Source organism: Podarcis muralis, chromosome 18 (genome assembly GCF_964188315.1).
Source record: "Podarcis muralis chromosome 18, rPodMur119.hap1.1, whole genome shotgun sequence".
Classification (NCBI taxonomy): domain Eukaryota; kingdom Metazoa; phylum Chordata; class Lepidosauria; order Squamata; family Lacertidae; genus Podarcis; species Podarcis muralis.
Genome location: NC_135672.1, coordinates 13,526,710 through 13,541,370, shown reverse-complemented (window position 1 = coordinate 13,541,370; position 14,661 = coordinate 13,526,710). Strand labels below are relative to the sequence as shown.

The following is a 14,661-nucleotide window of genomic DNA, read 5'->3' as shown; positions in this document are numbered from 1 at the left end:
GTCCCCGGTTGGAAGCGGGGGGCTGGGGTGAGAGGGGGGGGAATTGCCCTGGGGTGACCTTTTGTCTCTCTCCTCCGCCCCCCGCAGTGCCCACCGTCCCCCTGGACCCCATCTCGGTGTCCAACTGCTCCTCGCAGATCTTCCTGAAGTGGAAGCCGCCCTCCGACCCCAACGGGAACATCACACACTACAAGGTCTCCTGGGAAAAGCAGCCCGAAGACAGCGAGCTCTACGAGTTGGACTACTGCTTGAAGGGTGAGCCGCTGGCACCGCCCTGCCCGCCCGCTTGGGTCCCACCTAGTGCCACAGAGCTCAGGGAGCGGAGGTGGGGTGACAATGAGGGAGGAGACGGGGAAGAGGCGGTGTCGGAAACCGGAGAGGGAACAGGGCTCCGTGAGCGGGGAGAGTCGGTGGGAGAGAGCAGTCCAGGCGCAGAGGCAGGAGCTGAGGCTGAAGAGGAAAGAAAGAAAGAAGAAAGATAGATTCCACCTAAACATTAGGAAGAACTTCCTGACAGTAAGAGCTGTTTGACAGTGGAATTTGCTGCCCAGGAGTGTGGTGGAGTCTCCTTCTTTGGAGGTCTTTAAGCAGAGGCTTGACAACCATATGTCAGGAGTGCTCTGATGGTGTTTCCTGCTTGGCAGGGGGTTGGACTCCATGGCCCTTGTGGTCTATTCCAACTCTATGATTCTAGGAGGGAAGCCAAGAGGCAGAAGTGAAGTCACAGGGGTCTCCCCCTCCTGCTGCCACCGGCTCCCCTCTTCGCTGGTCTCCCAGGGCCAGAAGAAAAATATAAAAGGGTGGCGCAGCGAGAGACAAGACGATGGCGCCTTAGACTGCTGGGGAAGGCAGACACTTTCTGACCCCACAAGTGCCGCCTTGGGGCAAGACCCGCTGCTTGGGTTTCCTTGAATCAAGGCCGGGTGCTCCTGACCCCCAGGTGGCAGTGTGGGCCTTGGGTGGGGGGATTTTCCCCAGATAAAACTCCTGCCCCCTCTTCTCTTTTCTGTTTCTTCTTGAGTGTTGCTGCTGCTGCTTATCACGAGTTAGAAAAGGAATCTATCTATCTAAAGAAAAAGCTTCTCCATCGCTGCGACAGAGGGAGTGGGGGGGACAGTCCAGAGTCTTCCTGGATCTGGCTGCCTGGTGCTGTGGGGCGCCGTCTCCATGGCTCCCCCATTGCCTTTCCTTGGCCTCACGACCTCCCCTCCCCGCAGGCTTGAAGCTCCCTTCTCGGACGTGGTCCCCCCCGCTGGAGTCGGAGGACTCCCCCCACAAGCCGAACGACAGCAACAGCGAGGAGCCCAGCCTGGAGTGCTGCCCCTGCCCCAAGACCGAGTCGCAGATCATGAAGGAGACGGAGGAGTCCGCCTTCCGGAAGGTCTTTGAGAACTACCTCCACGACATCGTCTTTGTCCCCAAGTAAGAGGCCGAGCGCGGATCCTCACCCACCCACCCCTTTCTGGCTTAGGTGTGGGAGCAGGAAGCGCAAGTGGAAGAAGAGCCTGCCGCTGCTACTGCTGCTGCCAGCCAGTACAGGCAATGCTGGCTTAAATGGACCTGCTGCTGCCGGTCAGTGCAGGCAATGCTGGGTTAAATGGCTCTGTAGGCCTGTATGATAACCGCGCTTAACCTGCCGCGGCTCAGTGGTTAGAGCCCCTGTCTTGCAAGCAGAGCCACTGCTGCCAGTCTGTGCAGGCAGTATTGAACCCAAGGGAAGGTGTTTGTTTGTGCCCTTGGATCTTTGGGCAGGGGAAGGTGTGGGGTGCGTGACGGAGCCTGTGAACCCTGCCCCGCTGCGGAAGGGGGCACAGTCCAGCCGGGCGCTTGTGCTGCTCACAACCCCAGGATTAATGAGTAATCCCGCCGGAAAGGGAGCCAGGCCCTGGAGCCTCTCTTTGCTCCCAGAGCCTGAGCTGAGGCTGCCGGTGGATCCATTTCCGCCCACGCGTTTGCAGGACGAGGCCACGCAGCCTTAAAGAACCAAAGGGGTCCCACATCCCTCGACCAAACGCGAGGAGCCGATTGTGAATCGGAAATCAAGATGCAATATCGAGCGGCGTACTTGCAGCAGATAATTAAGCAAGTTAAAGGAATTTGCATATGCAGAAGAACATTTTAAAAATAAATTTAAGGAACCACAGCGAGAGGGGGAAGGAAGTCAAGTTTTGAAATGTTAAATTGATCATAAAACGAATGAAATTGCATACATTTGAAAAGGATAAATAAAAAGCAAAAAAAGAATGTAATATCGAGCAGGGATGGTGGGGGGGGGGAGGGGACGCATCCAGGACGGAGAGCGGGAAGTCAACTTTGGGGGGAAATTGTAAGGGAAAAAAGGAAAACCAGTCAAGATTAATGGCAAAGTCTGAGCTCAGGGAGCTGAGAACTGTTTTTTAAAAGTGGGGGGACCCCCGGAAGCGCCAAAGAAAAGCCCCTCTCCCCCAGTGCCCACTCCTGCCCCAAAGGGAATCCCAAATGGAGGAGACACTGTCATGGCGGCGGCTCCAGTTTGTTTCTGAGCTGCCCAGCTGACCGCTTTCGGAACCGGGGCTCCGACCGACGTCTCTCTCGCCCCTTCTCCGCAGGCCGTCGGTGATGCGGCGCAGGAGGGACCTGGGCGCCCCGGCCAACAGCACCACCCCGCCCCCGACGCTGCCGGCCTTTGGGAACGCCTCCACGGCGGCCCCCGCCAGCCCCCCGGAGCCCAAGCCCTTCTCCAAGGTGGTCTTCAAGGAGTCCATCGTCATCTCCAACCTGCAGCACTTCACGGGCTACCGCATCAAGATCCAGGCCTGCAACCACGAGGTGCCCCAGGAGTGCAGCAGCGAGGCCTACGTCAGCGCCAGGACCATGCCGGAAGGTGAGCGCAGGGCGCCTGGCCAGGCCGGTTTTACGGGTCGCACGGCGCATGCGTCGCGCCCTCGTCTTCCTCACTTTCTGTCTTGACGGGCTCCAGGTGGAGGTGCACGCAGATCCCCCCCCCCCATTTTATCCTTTCAACAATCCTGCGAGGTAGGCTGAGAGGCAGTGACTGGCGTCCGAGGTCACCCGGCGACCTGAGTGGGGATTCGAACCCTGGTCTCTCCCAGGTCTGACACTCCGACCACTACACTACGCTGGCTCTCTGTATGGAGAAGCTTTTAAACATTTCTTTTTTTGTGTGTGTTTTTATGTATGTGCTGGAAGCCGCTCAGAGTGTCTGCGGAAACCCAGCCGGATGGGCAGGGTGCAAATAATAAAATTATTATTATTACTACCATTATTTTTCCCTCTGAGAAGCTGGCGCATGAGATTTTCTCTCCCCCCCCCCATTTCTGTCCTCCCAACAACCCTGCGAGGTAGGCTTGGCTGTTTGAGCTTCGTGACGGGGCTTTGAACCCGGGTCTCCTAGCCACTGGCTCTTGCGTCGGTTGTCCACATTCGCCCTGAGCAAGCCTTTTCTCTTGGTTGTGTTCCCAGCGAAAGCCGACGACATTGTGGGGCCCGTGACCCACGAGCTGGACAAGAACGTGGTCCACCTGCGCTGGCAGGAGCCGAAGGAGCCCAACGGGCTGATCATCCTTTACGAGGTGAACTACGGGCGCCTCGGAGATTCGGAGGTGAGGACCCCTTTCTTCCCCTCTCTCCCTTTTCTGGCTTTCCGCCCCAGAGGATGCGCATGCGATATGCCGTTCTTAATCTTCCCCGGTTGCTCTGCGTCGTGATCCGGAAAGCGCCATTTCCCCGATAGGCTACGGAAACCCTTCCTGGCGCTCCCTCAGCGCTGGGATCCACCCAGGGCTGTGCAAGCCGCTGCTCTGAAGGATGTGGGGTGGGGGGGCGCCGGGAGACCCCCTCTGAGCATGCCGTCTCCCCACAGGAGCAGCGCTACTGCCTCTCTCGCCTGAAGTTCGCCGCTCAGCAGGGCTGCAAGCTGACGGGGCTGCAGACAGGCAACTACAGCGTCCGGGTGCGAGCCACGTCCCTGGCAGGGAACGGCTCCTGGACGGAGCCCATCTACTTCTACGTCTACGACTATTGTAAGATCCTGGGGGGGGGGGAGGCGGACAGGGGGGCATGGAGACGGAGCTTGGCTCCCGCAACCACCCACCCAGGGGGCACGCTCCTCTTTGCAGGCGGGATTAGGGCTTTCCAGACTTGGCTGCTTTGGGACTACGATTCCCATCATCCCTGGCCAGCCCTGGGAGGATGCGAGTTGTAGTCCAAAAGCAGCTGGAGGCCCACATCATTTCATACTTTGTGTGTGCCTGTGTTTGTGGCATGTGCGTACATACGGATTTTAGCAATTTACATCAATGAAGCATTTATAAATCCATCAAAGCGGTTTGCAGCGACAGAGCCACCTAGAAAAGCCGCAATCGGGTACCAACCGGCTGTGGTGGAAATTGCCCACAGAGGGAGAGTTTTCAGTGCGCTTTGGGAGTTTGAACAAAGGCACTTGCTGCGGGATCTCTAGTGGCAGAGGGTTCCTCAGGACGCCATGAAAGCAGGACTTGCTTGTTGCTGCCAGAGGAGCCTCTTGTATATGTGAGAGAGGTTGTGTGCCCTTTTGTGGGGGGTGAGAGAGAGGGGCAGGGCACAAGACGCTTTGGGGGGGTGATGGGGAGGTGAGTCCTTTTTAACCCAACCTGACCTGGTCCCCCCTCTCTCCCCCACTGCAGTTCCCCCCAACAATAACCTGGTGAGCATCATCGTCCCCATCATCTTCGCCATCTTCTTCCTGGGGGTCATCGGAGGCGCCTACATCTTCATCAAGAAAAGGTGGGGCTGCCCCTCGTTTGCAGATTCCCTCCCCACAGACTCTGGACTTCTTGTGGTGGGGAAGGGGGGCGGGGAGCTGGCAGGCGCTTGCGGCCGCAAGCAAGGACACCGCCTTCCCCTCCCGATCCGCAAAAAGCTTTCCCCACTGCGGCTGGTGGGGCAGCGCCTTCTTCCCCCTCACGGACCGGGCATCAACATTTCCCACCCCCCCAAAAATGGGTTTGGGCTGTTCTTGTTTTATCTGTTAGACGCCTTGAGTCCCTGGTAGAGGAAAAGGCGAGGTATCAATTAACTTCTTCTTCTTCTTCGTCTTCTTCTTATAATAATAAGCATTCCGTAGGCTGGGTGTGTGGGGTCCTGGTTTTTCTTTTCCTTTTCAAGGCTTTATTATGAAGCTAAGAATCCTGTAAGAAATACGAGATTGTTGGCGCTGGGTTTCCTTCCTTCCTTCCTTCCTTCCTTCCTTCCTTCCTTCCTTCCTTCCTTCCTTATCCCCTGGTTTTGCTTGAGCACGTCCAAAGCTTTAAGTGCGACAAAGCACACACGTGCACCGTCCTGAGGACTAGAAACCTCCTTGTGCCTTTAGGCGATTGCTTGAGTCCTTTCGGATTACGCAGGCCCCTCTGTGGCCATGCATGCCCCTCCCACACGCACAGCCATTGCCGCTCTGGTTTTGGGGATCCGCCATGGGTGATGAGCGCCTCTCCTGTGCTTGCTTCCCCCCAGGCAAAAGGAAGGACCGACGGGGCCGCTTTACGCCTCCTCCAACCCGGAGTATCTCAGTGCTAACGATGGTGAGTGGCAGGCCGAGGCGGCGGGGCTTTTGCTCTTACTCTTCCTTGGCTCAGGGAGGGCACGATCCACTGGGAAGAAACAGGTACTTCTCTGTCCCTTCGGAAGCTTGGAGGTGCCTCTGCTGCCCTTCTGGCAGCCATTCCGGACTCGGACCAGAACCGAGCTGGAGAGAATCCTCTGGGACGCCGAGCTGAGCTCCGTGCCATTCTCCCCTGGGCCGGCCTCTGCCCTCCTAGAGAACCCAAGCCTGGAAGGGACCCGAGGGTCATCTAGCCCAACCCGCTCCCCTCTTTCCCCGACTTGCAGTGTACATCCCCGACGAGTGGGAGGTCCCCCGCGAGAAGATCTCCCTCCTGCAGGAGCTGGGCCAGGGCTCCTTCGGGATGGTCTACGAGGGCATCGCCAAGGACATCGTGAAGGGCGAGGCAGAGATGCGGGTGGCCGTCAAGACGGTGAACGAGTCGGCCAGCCTGCGGGAGCGCATCGAGTTCCTCAACGAGGCCTCCGTCATGAAAGGCTTCAGCTGCCACCACGTGGTGAGGGGCCCCGAGGGTCATCCAGACCAACCCCCTGCGATACGGGGGTGGTGGGAGGGGAGGGCTGAGAAGACTGCTCCTCAGGGGGGTCGCAGCTCAACCAACCCATTGGAGAACCACAGTGGGAGGCAGTTGCCGGGCAGACCGATTCCTCGGCTCTTCAGGTCCTCTGGCCACCGAGGGGACAGGCGGCCGGGCCCTTCCTTCGCTTGCTATGGGGTTCTCCATTGGCTGACGGGCCCTTCCCTCTCGCCCTCCTTCTCCCCAGGTCCGCCTCTTAGGGGTGGTGTCGAAAGGGCAGCCCACCCTGGTAGTCATGGAGCTGATGGCTCACGGAGATCTGAAGAGCTACCTGAGGTCCTTGCGCCCGGATGCAGAGGTAACAGCCGGGTTTGGGGGTTTTTTTTGGGGGTGCGGCAAGGCAGAGAAGCTGGGCCCCCCTTTTGCTCACGCCGCCTCCTCTTGGCTCCCCCAGAACAACCCCGGCCGCCCCCCGCCCACCCTCCAGGAGATGATCCAGATGGCGGCCGAGATCGCCGACGGCATGGCCTACCTGAACGCCAAGAAGTTCGTCCACCGGGACTTGGCTGCGAGGAACTGCATGGTGGCCGAGGACTTCACCGTCAAGATTGGAGGTGGGGCGGCTTTCCTCCTGGGGGGCGGGGGGAGGACCCCAAAAGGGATTCATTCCGCGCCCCTCTCAGAGCCCCGCGGCTGAGACGGCCAAAGGAAGAGCCAGAAAGACGCGTGTCCTCGTTGAGTGACATTTCTAGCAGTAAAACTCACCGAACTCTCTATATCCTACAAGAAATACATTGAGGTTGGGGGATCGGGGAGTTATTCCATAATCGGGGTGCCCCCACTGCAAAGGCCTTTAGTGTGTGTGTGTGTGTGTGTGTGTGTGTGTGTACACACACACTTTTCTGTTTTCTGTCTTGTTTTGTTTACATACCGCCCTATACCCAGTGGTCTCAGGGCAGTTCACAGAAGAAAATCAAACCACAAAATACCTAATGAAAATAAAAACAACAACCCAATAGCAACACCCCCACAAATAAACACACCATTTGACAATTTAGAATATTCATTTAGACAACCTTAAAATATCAACGACCTCCCTTCTTCTCTTTCCATGGTTCATTTAGCGTAGCATAAATCCCTGCATATTTTACATAAACTAAACCATTCAGTATTGCATCGTTTCCGAAGGCCTTTCCCCGGATCACCGAATAGCGGAGGTCTCCGGACAGCAGGCGAGCATTGAGAAGGCCCCGTGTATTCAGGGGTGGTGGGGGCCTCTGGGTTGGGGTCCAAATGTGGCCTCTGCAGACACGTCCTTGAGGGAAGCTCTGAGCTCTCTCCCCCCTCTTCCTCTCTCTCCCCCCAACGCCCAGACTTTGGCATGACCAGGGACATCTACGAGACGGATTACTACCGCAAAGGAGGGAAGGGGCTCCTCCCCGTGCGCTGGATGGCCCCAGAGTCGCTGAAGGACGGCGTCTTCACCGCCTGCTCTGATGTCTGGTGAGTGGGGGGCACCCCAGCCTAAGAGGCCGCAGGAAGCCGCTCTTGTCCCGAGTCAGGCCATCTGGCTCAATATTGCCAACTCTGGCTGGCAGCAGCAGCTCTGCAAGAGTTTCAGGCGGGGGGTCTTTGTCCCGGCCCATCCTGGGGAGAAGGGAAACTCTGATCCGAAACCTCCGCTGCCTTGTGGGGTATTTGGGGAGAAAAGGCTCGGGAGTAAACCCCACCCAAATCCAGAGCGGAGTCCCTAAGGCAGTTGGGTGGCTCCTTCTGGCAACTCCTGCAGCCAAGCAGGTGCCAGACATCTCACTCTGCTTCCCTTTGGCCATCAGCGAGGCCGAGGGGGGGGTCTTGCCGTCTGGGCAGCCCAGGACCCCCAGACACACGGCCCAAATTGTGCCCCAAGGAAGTCACTTTGGTGCTGCTAACACAGCAGTTTGGCTTCACCCCCGGAGGTGCGCTCCATTGTCTCTCCAGACGGACAGGTGCCCCCATTGGGGACGGAACCCGGGACCTTCTGCATGTGAAGCGGGTGCCGTGCCGCCGCTGCCCAGCTCGTTCCAATCTCCGAGGCTCTGAATGGAAGTGTGGGGAGCCGCCCTCTCCCGAGTCACAACAGCGTGGTCTGCACTGGCTGGCAGCAGCTCTGGGGGTCTTTCTGCGCCCTTTGTGCGGAGAGTCCTTTTCCTCCAGCAGTGCACCTCGGGGAGCCGGGGACTCCAGCCTTGGCGGAGAGGGGGGGCACCCTGGAACGGCTGCATGGGGGACAGCCTGGAGAGCCCCCTCTGCTTCCTGGCCCTCACCCTCCTGTCTCCCCCCAGGTCCTTTGGCGTCGTCCTCTGGGAGATCAGCAGCCTGGCCGAGCAGCCTTACCAAGGCCTCTCCAACGAGCAGGTCCTCAAGTTCGTCATGGACGGCGGGTGCCTGGAGCAGCCGGAGAACTGCACCGAGAGGCTGTGAGTTGGGGAGGGGAGGCAGGGGCCGCCCTCGGGGTGCCCCTCTGGGTGGGTGGGGGGCACCAGGCAACTCCTTTGCCCTCCTCTGCTCCCAGGTGGGGACAGTCCAGGGTCCGCTCCGTTAGGGGGAACAGGCTCCCTCTGCCCTGCCAGCCAGTTTCTCAGGCTTGTCCCTTACAGTGGAGTCGGGGGAGAAGCGGGCTCTGGCGCCACCTGCTGGCAGGCTCCTTACCTCCTGCCCATCAGTTTCCGGGAGTGGTGGCGAATTCATGCCATGCAGCCAGGCAGCACTGTGCTCTAAACCAGCAAGCCTCTTGGGAAGGTTGGCAGTTCGAATCCCCACGACGGAGTGAGCTCCCATTGCTCTGTCCCAGCTCCTGCCAGCCTAGCAGTTCGGAAACACACCAGTGCAAATATATAAATAGGTACCACTGCAGCGGGAAGGTAAACGGCGTTTCCGTGCGCTCTGGTTTCCGTCATGGTGTCCTGTTGGTCCAGAAGTGGTTTAGTCCTGCTGGCCACATGACCCAGAAAGCTGTCTGTGGACAAAGGCCGGCTCCCTTGGCCGGAAAGCAAGATGAGCGCCGCAACCTCAGCCGCCTTGGACTGGACTTATCCATCCAGGAGTCCTTGACCTCACCTTACCTCTCCTTCCCCCTTGGCGCAAAAAAGGACATAGGTCCTTTTTTTTAACGGAGGTGGGGGCTCAGCCTTCTTTGCCCCAGGGTTGCTAGTGGCTACCCCAGAAACAGAGGGCTTGGGGGAGGCAGCGCTGGCTGAGGGGCGTCGGAACGGTTTTTGGGGAGCTGCCTGACTGACCCCCCGGCGCCTTTGTCCCCCCTCTGCAGCCACGACCTCATGCAGCTGTGCTGGCAGTACAACCCCAAGATGCGCCCCACCTTCACAGAGGTGATTGAGATGCTGAAGGACGAGCTGCACCCCTCCTTCCGGGACGTCTCCTTCTTCTACAGCGAGGAGAACAAGCCCCCCGAGACGGAGGACTTTGAGATGGACTTTGAGAACATGGAGAGCATCCCCCTGGACCCGGCCTCCTCCTACTCCCAGCGGGACGAGGGCGTCCTGGGCAGGGACAACGGCCTCTCGGTGGCGCTCAAGGGCAGCTACGAGGAGCACGTCCCCTACACCCACATGAACGGCAGCAAGAAGAACGGCCGCATCCTCTCCATGCCCCGCTCCAGCCCCTCCTAATGGCAGGGGTGGGGGCGCACCCGGCTTTTATCTCCCCCTCCCCCCCCCCCGCCCCGGCAGTTCCTCTCCCACACAAATCTCAGGACTGGCAGTATTTTTGCAGACACACCGCGGACTCGCTTTCTACCGAAAAGACGGACTTTTTAATTGTCATGGAAGATTCTTCTTATTACTACTACTAGGACAGTGACTTTTCTCCCCCAGATCATGTCGTATTTCTGGGTCGGGGTGGTTTTTTTTGAGGGGTGTGTGTTAGGGGCGCGCAAACGTCGACTCGCCGCCAGCAGCCTTCATCTGTGAAAGACGCGAGCGGCCGTTTTGCTGCATTTCCACCCGGCCCGGATCCCCCTTGCACAACGCTGTGGCTTTGAGAGGGGAAGGGGCTCCTGGCGAGTAGGAGGGAGAGGGGAGACCCCTCTGCCTGCCTCCAGTCCCACGGTGGTGGTGGTGGGGCTCTTTAGTGCGCCCACAGCCCAGAACCACAACCCGGAAACGTGTTCCCTCTCTTCTTGCCTGTCCCCCTCTTTCGGGGGGGATTCCTTTGCCGTTTTTTTCTCTCCTTTTTTTATTATTATTTAAAAAAATTAGGATCTGAAGGATCTCTTAAGGCGTGTCCCACCCAGATCTGTCTTTCTGTCCCGATTTGACCAACTGCTGCTGCTTTTCTCAATGGGTTAATCGGTGCGTGTGTGTGCGCGGAGCTATATGGGGGGGAGCGAGCGAGTCTTTTTGTACAGAACCGTTTTCTCCAGCCACGGAGGGGCGGGAGAGCCAGCCCCCGCCCCGGAGTGAAAGGATTCTCAAGAGATTATTTTTATACTGAAGAACTTTGGGGGTGAGGGGTTCCCCACCCTGTCGCCGTTTCCCCCCTCCCCCAGCAAAGCGAGGTAGCCAAAGCAGTAGCCAACACCCCCTTTAGGGGACCCCCCCCCCCGAGTGCTTTTTGGCGGCTTAAAAATAGCACAGAGTGATAGCCACCTCCCTTTGGGCCCTGTCCGGTTAGCGTCCCGTGTGTGTGCGTGTGTGTACATAAATATATATATATGTTTGTTGTGACATATTTAAGTCCGAGGTAGCCAACCTCCTTATAAATTATTGTTGCCTTTGTTGATTCCCCCCCACCCTAAAACCTTCGAGGGTGGGGGTGGGGAGCCTTGCTTGGTGGCAGGGAGACTCGCTAAGTGTTTGCATTTCTGTTTTGGCAAAGTTGGCTAGGGAATTTTGGTGGGAAGTTCCCGCAGGATCCATCACAGCTTCTTAGGGTCCCGGAGCCCCTTGGCCAAGCTGCTGGTCTGCAGGCAGGACGTCCGGATAGACCGGGGGGGTGGAGACACCCCCCACTTGAGGGGCCGCCAGGCCTGGCATCTTGCCGGAAGGGCCACAGAAGGTCCCAGGCGCGCGCCCCGCTGGCAGCGTCTCCAGGCAGGACTGGCGAAAGGGCTCTCCCCGCCTGGAGAGCGTGCTGCCGGTCCGTGCAGACAACACTAGCCTAGGTAGGCAAACGGTCTTGCTCTGGCCTTGTGCCCCCTGTGCCTTTGCCTCAGCCCCCCCTTTTTTGGGGGGGGGAATAAGCCCAAACGCTGTGATTATTTGCCAGGGAGGCAGAGATGGAGGAGGAGGAGGAGGCTGGGGAAATGTTTCTGCCCTGCTAAACCCGGTCAGTTGTGCAATCTGCCTGTGTGTCTCCCGCCTGTGAGGTGGGGGCAAGAACATCACCCTCTTCGACCCTTGGGGCTTTCTTTTTTTTAGGGTTTCTCCCCCCCCCCCCCCGCTAACCTCCCCAGTGTTGCACTTTAGAGCTTTTCTGCTCCAGTCAGTGGGCCCCACAGAATTTGTGGGGTCTGCCCTCTGCTCCTCCTCCTCCCCCCCCCCTCAGTTCAGATTTCCTCTTCAGTCCCAGGCGATTGTTCGCCTGCTGAAATTTGCATCGCCAAAACCTCTCTCTTACCTCAGTGTCATTTGAAATAAGCTTTTTCTAAAAAAAAAAAAAAAGAGAAAAAAGGAAGAAAAAAACCCCCGTATTTCCTTATAATGTGAATCGTTCTGAGAAAAATAAACCGACGGGGATCTTGTCGAGTTGATGGAATAAGCGGATCTGTAGGCCTTGTGGGTACTGAACAGACTAATTGCACATAGGTGGTTCTGTGCCCCCCCCCCAAAAAAAATCCACTCTGCTTGCCTTCGTTGAAAATGCACCTTGATTTATCTTCTTTTTTTATGCTGAGCACAAGGAGGATGGAGGTTTGAATTTGATGGGCGGGGTGCGCTGGGGAGAGAGGGAGCTTGTTTGGGGTAGTGTGCCTCTCCCAGGAAAGCAGGGACGTTGTTAGGAGCTGCCTCAAGGGCCCCCCCTCCCAGAGCGGTGGGGTTTTTCATGGGCGCCATGGTCACAATTAATAGCACATTCGTGGTGGGCTCCTCCTGGGCCTTCCATGCAGCGTTCCTGCGACGCTTCCTCAACGTTGGCGCCTTATTGCCGCCTGCAGGGGCATCTCTTGGTGGGACAGAGTGGGAAGTGCAATGTTTGGGCCCTAGTTTGCAGAGAGAGAGAGAGAGAGGAGACCTCACATCTGCCGGCCTGGGTAGAGATGTGCCACGTTGCTGTTCAAAAGTTTTTGGTGCTATCCATATTGCGGAGCCTCTTGCACTTAGGGGAGAAGGGCCCAGAGCGCCTGTCCGTTTGAGGGGAGCCGGGGGGGGTGGTGCTGGAAGGGAGAGCAGAAAGGCACACAGAAACAAACCCTTTTCGAAAAGATTCCCCTCCTGAGAACCTCAGCTCAGTGGTTGAGCACTTGCTTCGCGGGGGGAGAAGGGGGCTTGTCCTCCTGCAATCCCCAGCAAACTTCTCATTGGCAGCAGGGCTTTAAAAAAGCTCTTTGCGCCCCGGGCAAACTGGGTCATCTCCAACGGAGTCCAGTTCCTCGATGGCATCAGTGGGTCTGCTCTGCGTTGGGCGCAGAGCTGCATAGACGAGTCTCGTGCGGTAGGTAGGGAAGCAGCTCCCTAGACGTTGGCCGAGGGGAGCAGTGGGGTGCTAGGCGGTCAGGGTCCCCCTCTTGCACAGCCGCTGTACCTTAACTGATGCTGCCATCCCACTGCTTCCCCCTGAGGCAAGGGCCTTGCGCTGTCTAATGGAAGGGCCGGCCGCGGCCTTCGGACCTCTTTGTGCCAGGATTGCGGACGGGGCGCTGTGAGCTGGAAACCAGGCCGGCTGCTCGGCTTGTGTGTCCTCCACCTGCTCTCCCTCCCTTGCCTTCCCAGTTGCCCCTTCTGCCCACAGCCACCATCAAGTAGCTGCCCTCCAGCACGGTTCCTCCTGCCAGGACGGAGGGGAGTTTCCGTTGTGCCTTGCCACCCTTCGGAATAGTTGCAAGTCACACGTGGGGTTTCGTTTAGGTTGTTTCCCATTAAGGTCACAAACTCTGGTTTTTGAGTTCCGGCCTGCCTTGAGAACTCTGACTCGCCAGCCTTTCATTCTGTCCGAACCCCGTGCAGGGTGGAAGAAGCACCCCTCTCCGTTTTGCCAAGCGAGACCCACAGAGGGGACTCCAGCTCGCTTCGGAGTCAGCCGACGTTCTCTTGCTCGTGTTGGATGACCCTGGGGGGTCCCTTACGACTCTGTGAGCTCTGCGTGTTCTCTAGGACTTTTGCTGGACGCAGCCATCTCTCTTGTGTGTGCTCCTTCGCCCCGGTTTATCTCTGTGGAAATCCGGCAAGCGCTTCTCAGCCCTGTCCCGGAAGCAGAAGGGGGATTTTTCCACCGCCTTGCCTGTTGGTAAAATCACCTCGCCACCATCACACACTGCTTTTTGTTGATTTTTGTTGCTGCTGCTGCTGCTGTTCAGGACTGGTCCAGCTGTCTTAAAACGTGTTTTGTTGTTTTTTTTTATTCTATATATATATATATATATTAAAAAAAGAATCACAATGCAAGCATTTTCTAGGGACGTTTTGAATTGCCCCATTGCCGGAACGTTGGGAAGGTTAACGGATCTCTGCACGGAGAAAGCCGGGCTGGCTTCCCCCTTGCGAGGCGGGCGGGCAGGGTGGGGCCGCCTCCTGGGTCCCCCCGAGGTCCAAGCAAAGGCCTCGCCGGGTTCCCCAAGCCCGCCGTGGAGTGCCTGAGAAGCCAGCCCCCCCCAACCCCGCTGCCCCACTTTCCCCACACGTGCAGACGACGGTCCCCGAACACTGAGAAGGGGCGGCATTGGAGAGAGAGAAAGAAAAGAAAATACCTCTTGTTTTTAAAATAAAAGGATCAATATCAATATGTGCCATGGTTTTGAGAAGAATTCATAGAAAAAGAGTAGGCCCACTTGATTTTTATTTCTTTTGTCAGTGCTTTTCATATCGGAGCCCAGGCAGTGATGTGTACAGAGAGTATCTTTGAATATCAAACAGATTTTTCTTTGCTGTGTGTAAAATATTGAACAATTAACTGTTTATATTAAAAAACAAAACAAAAGCAAAATTCTGAATAAATTATCCAAGAATGCCTCCGACTCCCGAGGGTCCTGGTCTGCGCTGCTAAACTCTGCTTTGTTCTCCAGCCTTGCAAATCCCAGCCTGCTGCCACCGCCTTCTTCTTCGCTGTTTCTGGGCCCCCTTTGCAGGCTCACAAAATCTCTTCCCTCCCTGAATCTACCAGGGAGTGTTGCATTAGACCAAGATGAAAATGGATTAATAATAATAATAATAATACTGTAATATAGAAATGCAGGCTTGTGTCCAGTGCCGCTGTCCTACTCAAGAGTCATTGAAGCTCATTGAGTCTGAGTAGGACTTTGCTGGAGGCAATCCGCTGCCAACTCAGTGGATTTAGATGGCAGGACAGGAGATTCTGACCACATTAGGAAGAGCTTCCTGGCGGTTTGGCA

The 14,661-nt window shown here is 57.2% G+C and overlaps 1 protein-coding gene across 1 annotated transcript in view; it reads left to right on the top strand.

The window, feature by feature from the left end:
* The window catches only part of INSR (insulin receptor), a 55,374-nt gene extending 41,095 nt beyond the window's left edge, over positions 1 to 14,279 (top strand). The window contains exons 9-21 of the mRNA XM_077921953.1: positions 88 to 255; positions 1,218 to 1,422; positions 2,589 to 2,863; positions 3,463 to 3,602; positions 3,863 to 4,022; positions 4,665 to 4,764; positions 5,491 to 5,558; positions 5,866 to 6,095; positions 6,364 to 6,474; positions 6,571 to 6,730; positions 7,490 to 7,619; positions 8,441 to 8,575; positions 9,424 to 14,279. Coding sequence (XP_077778079.1) covers positions 88 to 255; positions 1,218 to 1,422; positions 2,589 to 2,863; positions 3,463 to 3,602; positions 3,863 to 4,022; positions 4,665 to 4,764; positions 5,491 to 5,558; positions 5,866 to 6,095; positions 6,364 to 6,474; positions 6,571 to 6,730; positions 7,490 to 7,619; positions 8,441 to 8,575; positions 9,424 to 9,784 — 2,243 coding nt within the window. The 3' untranslated portion in view covers positions 9,785 to 14,279. The remainder of the gene's footprint in view (positions 1 to 87; positions 256 to 1,217; positions 1,423 to 2,588; positions 2,864 to 3,462; positions 3,603 to 3,862; positions 4,023 to 4,664; positions 4,765 to 5,490; positions 5,559 to 5,865; positions 6,096 to 6,363; positions 6,475 to 6,570; positions 6,731 to 7,489; positions 7,620 to 8,440; positions 8,576 to 9,423) is intronic.
* Positions 14,280 to 14,661: the final 382 nt, after the last annotated feature.